The sequence below is a fragment of the Hipposideros armiger genome, unplaced genomic scaffold, assembly GCF_001890085.2.
Source record: "Hipposideros armiger isolate ML-2016 unplaced genomic scaffold, ASM189008v1 scaffold_28, whole genome shotgun sequence".
NCBI lineage: Eukaryota > Metazoa > Chordata > Mammalia > Chiroptera > Hipposideridae > Hipposideros > Hipposideros armiger.
The window spans coordinates 2,118,808-2,128,133 of record NW_017731378.1 but is presented as its reverse complement, the minus strand read 5'-3'; the positions used below and the strand labels follow the sequence as shown (position 1 = coordinate 2,128,133).

Sequence of the window (9,326 nt, the reverse complement as noted above, 5' to 3'; positions counted from 1 at the left end):
CATCTTGAGTTTTGCACTAAATAGCATCATTTTGGAAGCCAGTCCATACCTATATACACAGAGCTGTTTTTCTTCTTTTTTTTATAACTGCATAATATTTAATAGTATGGACGTGCCATAATATATTTAACTAGTCTGCTATTGATAATCATTTAAATTGTTTGTAGTTGCAAAAGATTAGAAAATTGGCATAGGAATATCTTGGTAGATACATTATTTTCTGATCAATATGAGTATATCTAATAGCCAAAGTACTAGATTTTCTAAGCCAAATCATATGACAGTGTAAATTTTGATAGATATTGATAATGTATGTGTGAAATATATATTAATATATGAAACGGTTTCCCCACCCCTTGCTAACACACAGTGTTTTCAAAATCAAAATGTTTTATCTTTTTCTGCAAGATAAGTAAATCATGCTATTTTAATATAGTTTAAATTTGCATTTCTTTAAATGAAATTGAGGGTATTTTCATGTTTCAGTTATATTTCTTTATCTGTGACTTGTTTATCTTTTGGGGCACTTATTTATTGATTTGTTAATCTTTTTCCTATTGACTTGTAGAACCTCTGTATATATATTGGAGAAATTAGCCCTTTGAGATGATGGTTTACATATATTTGTCCCCAGTTTGTTAAGTTCTGAGTTTTCTTAAAGTGCTTTCTCCATGTAGAAAAGTTTTATTTTTGTGTAGCCTAATTAGACTTTTCTTTTATGCCTTCTTAGTTCTGTGCCATTCTTAAAAAGGCCTTTCCTATTCCAAGATAATAAAAAGAATATATCTTCAGTGTTTTAGTAGTTTTGTCATTTAATTTTTAAAATGTTGAAGTTATTGATTTAGCTGGAATTTACTCTAGTATCTGAAAAGTTTGAGGTGGGAAGTCCAACTTTGTTTGGTTTGGTTTTTTTTCCCATCTAGTTATCCAATCATCATCATCATTTGATTAATCCCCACTGATTTGAAATGCCCCCTACATTTCCTTTAAATATCAAACTCTTTCCCTTCATGTTTTAAAAATGTAATCAAGTAAAAGTTAGGATTTATAAAACTAGGAGCACATTGGCTTCAAGTGAGAGGTCTGACAAAATAGCATTGGGACAACTACCAACTATATTCCCTTGTCTGAGGACTTTCCCCTACAGTTCCTCTACTTGATACTTCCTTTTTGTCTATTTTCTTCCCATGTTTTCTAAATGTGTAGTAAATATACACCTGAGCCCTCAACCCTTAAAAGCTCATCTCCAAAGCAGTGGGCGATAGCATTTTGAGGTAGGACACATGATAACATTGACAGCCATGTAATGGGCAGATCAATTTGGTTCTGACTGCTAACAGTGGAAATGAGGGGAGAAAATGTCGAAGAGTTTCGTCACTGACATAAAATAACATAAAATGAAAAAGTCCTCACCAGTGTTTCCATAATTAAAAGTCTTAGGCTTTTCCCTGTGCTGCAGAAATCATAATTTATGAGCATATGTATGTTTCAAAGCTAAAATGCTACCCTAGAGAGAAAATTCTTAATTGAGGTCCCCTTTTGTCCACAATTAGATAGATCGATCGGCTAATAGAAATCCAGCAAGAACATAAGCTGAGGGACAGTGACGGTTTAATTTGGTATCCACATCGGCATGTAGACCTGATATTTTGTGATTTCACAACATTCCTTTAAAAGCATATGAGGACATCATGTTTCACGTTAGCTCTCCCAGTTGGGTGGAATTAGGAAGATTTCTTAATTTATCCTGACAAAACACTGGCTTTATTTATATATACAGATATAGGACTTAAAGACATGAGGTCTAAAAATGTTATAAAATAAAATATCAAACAGATGTATGAGGCACTGATGTTTTTGGCTTAGAGATTTCATTTCCCCTTAAAATATATGAATGGAGTTTTTAGTACATTTAGATTTTCTTTGGGTTAATATCAAAATAAGCTTTTCCTAAACTTAAGGAAGGCAAAAGTCCAGCATTGTTTCAAGAAGCCAAAGAAAACCAGCCTGGGATTTAAAAACAGTCAGGGTCAGCCAGGAGGCATTTGCCGTGCATTCACTTATTTATTCATTTATTTAGCATCATTATTAGCACCATCATAATTGAGTCCTGTCTTTATGGAGCTTACATTTTATGGGGGGGAGACAATATATTAACAAACATTAGTAAACAGTGTGCAAGAAGATTATTTTTGCAATGACAAACGAGAGAAGCAGAGCAAGAGCCATCAGGAGTGCCAGTCCACGTGCAGGAAGCAAGGTCGTAACTGTCCACAGGGCCACAGGCACTTTTCTTTGAGAAGGTGACAGCATGAGCCATGACTTGAGGACAAGAGATGACTGTTCATTGTCATAATTCTGCAGGAATCATCTTGATTCTTATTTTAATAACTTCCTTTTTGATACCTTAAGAAACCCTCAAATGAGGGACATGGGAAATGCTAAAGAAATGATAAAAACCTTCACCAGTTTTTCCATAATTAAAAGTCTTAGGCTTTTCCCCCCTGTGCCGCATAAATCATTATTTATGAGAATATGCTTGTTTTAAAGCTAAAATGCTACACTAGAGAGAACATTTTTAATTGTGGGCTCCTTTTGTTCCAGACTGCTATCTAGGATGAATGATGAAGGTGAGAACGTTCCGTGTGATCTTATTTGTGTTTGTTTCTAACTGGCTCCAGGAATCAGCATGTGTGAAAGTGGTGGCTGCCGTCAGCATGTGGGATGTGTGCATGGAGAAGGGACACAAAGACTTGGAACAGTTTGAGAAGGTGCATCGCTACATCAGTGACCAGCTCTTCACAAATTTTGTAAGTTGCTGTCTTCACCCACTCTTCATGGTTGGCCCTCTTCCTGGGATTCTCTCTGTCATCCAGCTCATGGAAAAGTTAATTCTGCAAAGGCATGCTCTGTGCATCAGGAGTCCTGGCCATCCTCTAGGATATTTGTATCAGGATTTTATATTCAGAACATGACTTTCAATTTGTTAAAAGGACAGGTAGGACCTGTATGTATTCACACAGATTTCTTATAGCTTGTGATTAGCCTAGTTTCAGGGACAAAGAAAAACTAGGAAATTTAATCTGGTATCACTACTGATAACTCTGATCAAAAGAACACAACTATAGGAGAATAATAACTTAAAAAGGAATATTTAGGAATAGTTAAGCAGTTAACAAATAGATCTTTGAGATGGCACAAACTACAAAGAAAGTACTAAAGGTCAAATTGCGTAGGAAATTCTAACTAGATATACAGTTGACCCTTGAACAACACAGGTTTGAACTGCATGGGTCTACTTATACATGGACTTTTTTCAAAAATACGGTAATTGTATTTTCCTTATGATTTTATTAATAACTGTTTCTTTTCTCTAGCTTACTTTATTATAAGAATACAGATAATAATATACAAAACGTGTTAATTGACTGTTTATGTTATTGGTAAGGCTTCTGGTCAATAGTAGGCTATTAGTAGTTAAGTTTTTGGGGGGTCAAGTTTTACATGGATTTTCAGAGGCACAGGGGTCGGTGCTCCAAACCCCTGCATTGTTCAAGGGTCAACTGCATATGGTATTTGTTTGGTCCCACGTAGAAGGAAATGGGTGGGGGATAATAGTGTCTTAGAGATGTCTGGATGGCTTGAAGCTGAAGAAAACATGCACACAGGGTACTTACAGGCATTCTAACCAATAGCATCTTTTAAAAAATAACTGACTAAGTGCCTATTGATGTTTTTCATGTGTCAATATCCTTCCCTCAATGTCTGTCTCACTAAAAGGAATTCAAGAGAAAAAATCCTTTGAAAAGTGAAAAGAGGTATTACCAAGTAGTTATGATCAGAAAAGGTATTACGGAGATATTAAAGTTTCTCTGTCCCAGATTTATGTAACAACTAAACCTTAAGTTAAATTCAAGCTCTATGGACCACACACACATAAAAAGTAATACCAGGCAGGCCATCACATTAATGTGTGAAGTTTAGTATTAGTTATCAACTATGGGGTTAAGGAGGGGTTAGCATATCTGCAAGCTCTGGCGTGTGCAGATTATTGGGAGAAGAGTTGTAAATTGAGAAGTTTCGCTGAGTATGTACATATATTTGGTGTTGGATAAGTAGGACACTGCTGGATCTGCACGGGTGTAGCTTGTGCACTAGGAGCAAAGCAGGTGGTGCAGGACATAGCAGAATCAGCCTGAAGAGTATTTTGGAGAATAACAACTGTGGGATGCCGACCAATTGAGCCACGTGCCTTTCTTGTCCCTGCAGAAGGAGAGGACGGAGCGGCTTGTCATCGCTCCCCTAAATCAGTTACTGAGCATGTTTACAGGGCCCCACAAGCTGGTACAGAAGCGCTTCGATAAGCTCCTAGACTTCTATAACTGTACAGAGCGGGCGGAGAAGCTAAAGGACAAGAAGACGCTGGAGGAGCTGCAGTCGGCCCGGAACAACTACGAGGCCCTGAACGCCCAGCTGCTGGACGAGCTGCCCAAGTTCCACCAGCTCGCCCAGGGCCTCTTCACCAACTGCATCCACGGCTATGCCGAGGCCCACTGTGACTTCGTGCACCAGGCCCTGGAGCAGCTGAAGCCGCTACTCTCAGTGAGTCCCTCCCCTTTGTGGAGAAGTCACCTCTGAAGTTCTCCTGGTGTTTTTCTGGAAATGCACAGCAGGCTTGTTTGAGACATTATTCAAACTAGGTAGATTATCTATGCCATTAGGTCAGGCCATCAGGAATTGGAATTCTTTTTTTTTTTAGCTGAGCCATCCTGCCACCTGTTGGCAGCTCAGCGGCAACTCAGCTCAGGCTGGGCACGAACCGCTGTTGCTCAGAGCTCAAACTCTTGAGTGAGCTCTTAACCAACTGAGCCACTCGGCCGGCCCTAGGAATTGGAATTCTTGATGGTGCCGTGAAACCTGTGGCTTTTAAACGGCCCTCTTTCCATCCCAGGCAGCCCCCAGAAGAGCCACCTTGGCCCGCTGGCAGTGCCACAGAGAGCCTTGTCCCTTGCATCAGGCTGCAGCATTGGCATCTTACACAGAGGGAACTGCAGCTGAACTCTAGCTTCCGGTTGGTTTGAACGAGACTTTGTCAGCCCTGGGATCTCTCATTCGTGTTCTCTCCTTTCCTCTGTCTCTGCTCTTCCCATGGACTCCAGTTACTGAAAGTGGCCGGCAGAGAGGGAAACCTTATTGCCATCTTCCATGAAGAGCACAGCCGAGCTCTGCAGCAACTCCAGGTTTTCACCTTCTTCCCAGAGACTCTGCCAGCTACCAAGAGGCCGTTTGAGAGGAAAGCCGTGGACCGCCAGTCTGCCCGAAAGCCCCTCCTGGGCCTGGTGAGTAGAGAACTAGAGAAAGGTCACAGGGCCTCATGGGTAAGCGTGTGAACTCTAGGGCTAGTACCGACACTTAGCTCAATGTATATCCTCGAGCCTTTGAGCCTAAACCTCTGAAGCTCAGTTTTGTCATCTCTAAAACACAGGTAATAATTATGCCTACCTCTTAGAGTTATTATGAGGTTTAAAGGCGTTAGTGTATGGGAAGCACTTGGACGCTGCCTGGCAGTTAGTAAGCACTGTACAAGTGAGCTATCATCGTTGTTATTATTTTTAATATTGATGCATCCAGCTCTGTCTTTACAAATTAGCAATTAGTAGGAGTTTAAGTATTTTATAATGAGTGGAGAATAAAGGTTGTTGGGTTGTCACCTGTCACAGACTCATTCATTCACTCACTATTGCTGAGCGTCACCGGTGTGACCACTTGTGGTTTTCTTACACTTGATAGATACTTCCACATGCCCTCTGAAAAGCATTTTTGGATTTTAGTTGACACAGTGGAAGGAGCTAGTAAAGTATTAATATTAATACTTTGATCAGTTAATTAAGGGAACTGACTTAAAGGTCTGTTAATTGTGCCAGGTCTCCCTATTTTTGATCGTGTATCAGAAAAGGTCATTATCTGATTTACTGTTGAACAGTTCATGGCTGACTGCTTTTTCACCTAGAGTTATATTTATTTTTAAACACAGTTCCTCCATATTTTGAAAACTTGGGTAAAATATGCCAGATTACCCTGGGTCATAATCTAAAAGACTGCAGACTTGTCTTGGCTTACAATATTTTTGCCCCATATAATCCCATGACAGTCATTTATATTACCTTAAAGGGGGGGAATCAAATTTATTATAAGGAAAGCCTCAGTTCATAGAGCAAAATAGAAGAAGACCTAGTAACTTTAGGTATTTTGAGTCTTTAAGGTGGCACTTTAATCCATTTTTTTGTCACAAGATAACAGAGTAAAACTAAGTGTGTGTTAAATTTTCTTAATAGCTACAAAGGCACCAAAACATGAAGAAGACCTAGTAACTTTCGGTATTTTGAGTCTTTAAGGTGGCACTTTAATCCATTTTTTTGTTACACGATAACAGAGTAAAACTAAATGTGTGTTAAATTTTCTTAATAGCTACAAAGGCACCAAAACATGACCTAAGAGATCATGAATTTTACCCAGCCCCACAGACTGACTCAGGCACCCACATATTTGCTGAGAGCAGGGAGCAGCTGGCTGTCACTGCCCTCATTTCTGAGACCCTGACAGTGTGTCGGGATGAAATATGGGATTAGATAATAGCCGGGGAAAGTTTTTGTTGATGGCGTTTCTTGTGCTGCCTTTCAGCCAAGTTATATGCTGCAGTCAGAAGAACTCCGGGCCTCCCTTCTGGCAAGGTATCCCCCCGAAAAACTCTTCCAAGCAGAACGGAACTTCAATGCTGCTCAAGACTTGGATGTCTCACTTCTGGAAGGTGATCTGGTGGGCGTGATCAAAAAGAAGGATCCCATGGGCAGTCAGAACCGCTGGCTGATTGACAATGGAGGTAAGACTGTTGGGCATCAGTTTGCTGTAGCTGTAGATGAGGAAGAGGTGCTTTGGGCTGTACCTGAATCCCATTTAGGCCAGGAATAGGAGAGTCTTCAATTAAAGGGGAAAATAACCTTAAAAGTGCTCTCCATCTCTGGAGAGTGTAATGCCCGAGTCATTACTGAAATAAAACCTGTCTTTGTTTTTGTTTTTGTTTTTTACAAATTCCAAAGGATATTCCATTCCTTACCTTGCAAGACTTGCCATGCTGTTTAGCTCTTATAGGGAGTGGTTGCTGCCTGGTGGGTCCTGTGCCCTCGCAGCCTAGTGTTAGCAAACCACAAAATGAGCTATCTTCTTCCAAGTTCTGCAAATGTGTTTTGTCAGTGTGTGGATTTAAAACCTGTAAGAAAGAGGGTTTTGTTTGCTTCTTGAGTTTCTTTTTCCATAACAATTTTACCTCATGACTATTTATGGAGTGACTTTAAATAGAGCTTACAGCTTCTTTTTGCTGGTGGGAGGGCGTGTAGATGGGGTACAGAATTTAAAGAAAAGTACAAAGAATAATACTGATCCATAATTCTTTTGCCACAATTCCAAAATCTGAAAAGCTTTGAAAAATCAGTTTTGTTTTGTTTTTTTCCAGAACTCATTTGCCAAAACCTTCCTGATTCTGAACTCATTCAGTAGCAAAACGTAGACAGAGTTGTGAAGCTATTTATAATCATAACTTACCCCTTTTAGTGTGAAGAGTTACAGATTTGGCTACAGAAACATGAATGGATTTAAATATGGAATATTGACCCAGACCCTGCTGGGGATATTATGAAATATATAGTATATGTACTTGATTACCTTTCCCAGATCTAAACATCTAAATTCCAAAACACATCTGGTCCTAAGCATGTTAGATATGGATTGTGGGCCTATATAATAAACATCTGTGTTCACATCGCCCAGAACAGAAAATTTTAACATTTCTCAGTTTCTTTAAAAGTACTTGTGGATTTGTTTCCTCCCCCTCTTCTGCTTACCCAAAAGAATAGAGATGGACATGGGAAAGGAAGGCTAAAGGCTGGGGCCTCCCAGGGTGATGGGCAAGTGAGAGCCGCTGATGGTTTGGTTCATGGATAGATGAACTCCTTGTAAAGATCCAAGCTGCTCAAAAGGCTCCATCATCCTCGGGGTTTGTATTGACTCAACCCTGATAAGTATGGTGGTAGCAGGAAGCCCACAGTATTAGGATCAGCTGTTAGACCCTCTACCCCTCGCCATCTGCCCAGGAGACCCCTTGTCATTATTCAACAGATAGAACAAATGTATGCAGAAAACATATCAAAGATCAAGACAGAGATGGCTGTTGCTTGCCTGGAGGTTACATACTGTGGGTCTCTGCCTGAACAGATATTTCTTAATATTCTAAAAATGTTTTTCCTGTGGATTAAGGATCTCCATTCCTAATTTATGCTTAAGTTTTAGCTGAGGTCCCTCTCGGTCCTCATCTTAGGCAATTAAAGTGAACATGTGCTGTGCATGTGTTATGTGTGTAGTCTAACGAATATAAGCAGCTTCCTACTTTAGACCGTTCTCACAGTTCTCTCACCACACTCCTAAACCAGCGATGGGGAGTCAAGTGTTGTGGCTTGGAGGAGGGAGGCACATCTGAGGGGCTCTGTCACGATGCGGATGGCTTTTAAAATCCCTCTCTTCCACACTGGTGTATTCGAACACATCCTTAGTTAAGTCTTCCCTTAGCCTTTGTTTCCATGATGTAGATATCATGTTAAATTGTCCTCATATGCTCATTCTCCAACTTGTCTTTTTTATCATTGTCCTCTTGACTTTCCAAGAGGCCTCCTTCTCACTCACCTGGTGTGCAGTGGTAACAAGAATGATCTGGCAGGCAGCCATGGCGTTTCATCTCTGTCCACCCACATTGTATCCTGGGGTTCAGTGTCTCATCTGTTTTGTTACTCGGCATCTTATTTTGTGTCTCTTACTGTTGACCCAGCATTTGAGTCACAGTTTCTTTTTCTTCTCTGTCGATTCCCCACTCCCCTCCTGCCTCCTTCCATAACAAGCTCTTCTTGTTTCTTTTTCCTTCCTGTAGTCACCAAAGGTTTTGTATACAGCTCCTTCCTGAGGCCCTACAATGCCCGTCGCAGCCACTCAGACGTCTCTGTCGGCAGCCACTCCTCTACTGAGTCGGAGCACAGTGGTTCTTCCCCCAGGTTCCCACGGCAGAACAGCAACAGCACCTTGACCTTCAACCCCAGCAGCATGGCTGTGTCCTTTACCTCAGGGCCTTGCCGGAAGCAGCCTCAAGATGCATCTTCATTGAAGGAACTTGACCAGGGAACTCTCAGTGCCTCCTTAAACCTGGGCAGCTCAGAGAGCAGTCCTCCCAGCTGCCCTTCAGACCCACACTCCACCTCTCAGCCCAGGCCCTGGGACTCTGCAGA

At 40.8% G+C, this 9,326-nt stretch overlaps 1 protein-coding gene across 1 annotated transcript in view; it reads left to right on the top strand.

The window, feature by feature from the left end:
* The window catches only part of DNMBP (dynamin binding protein), a 102,255-nt gene that overhangs the window by 87,456 nt on the left and 5,473 nt on the right, over positions 1–9,326 (top strand). Inside the window, exons 12-16 of the mRNA XM_019636280.1 lie at positions 2,682–2,810; positions 4,270–4,602; positions 5,160–5,339; positions 6,682–6,880; positions 8,975–9,321. Coding sequence (XP_019491825.1) covers positions 2,682–2,810; positions 4,270–4,602; positions 5,160–5,339; positions 6,682–6,880; positions 8,975–9,321 — 1,188 coding nt within the window. The remainder of the gene's footprint in view (positions 1–2,681; positions 2,811–4,269; positions 4,603–5,159; positions 5,340–6,681; positions 6,881–8,974; positions 9,322–9,326) is intronic.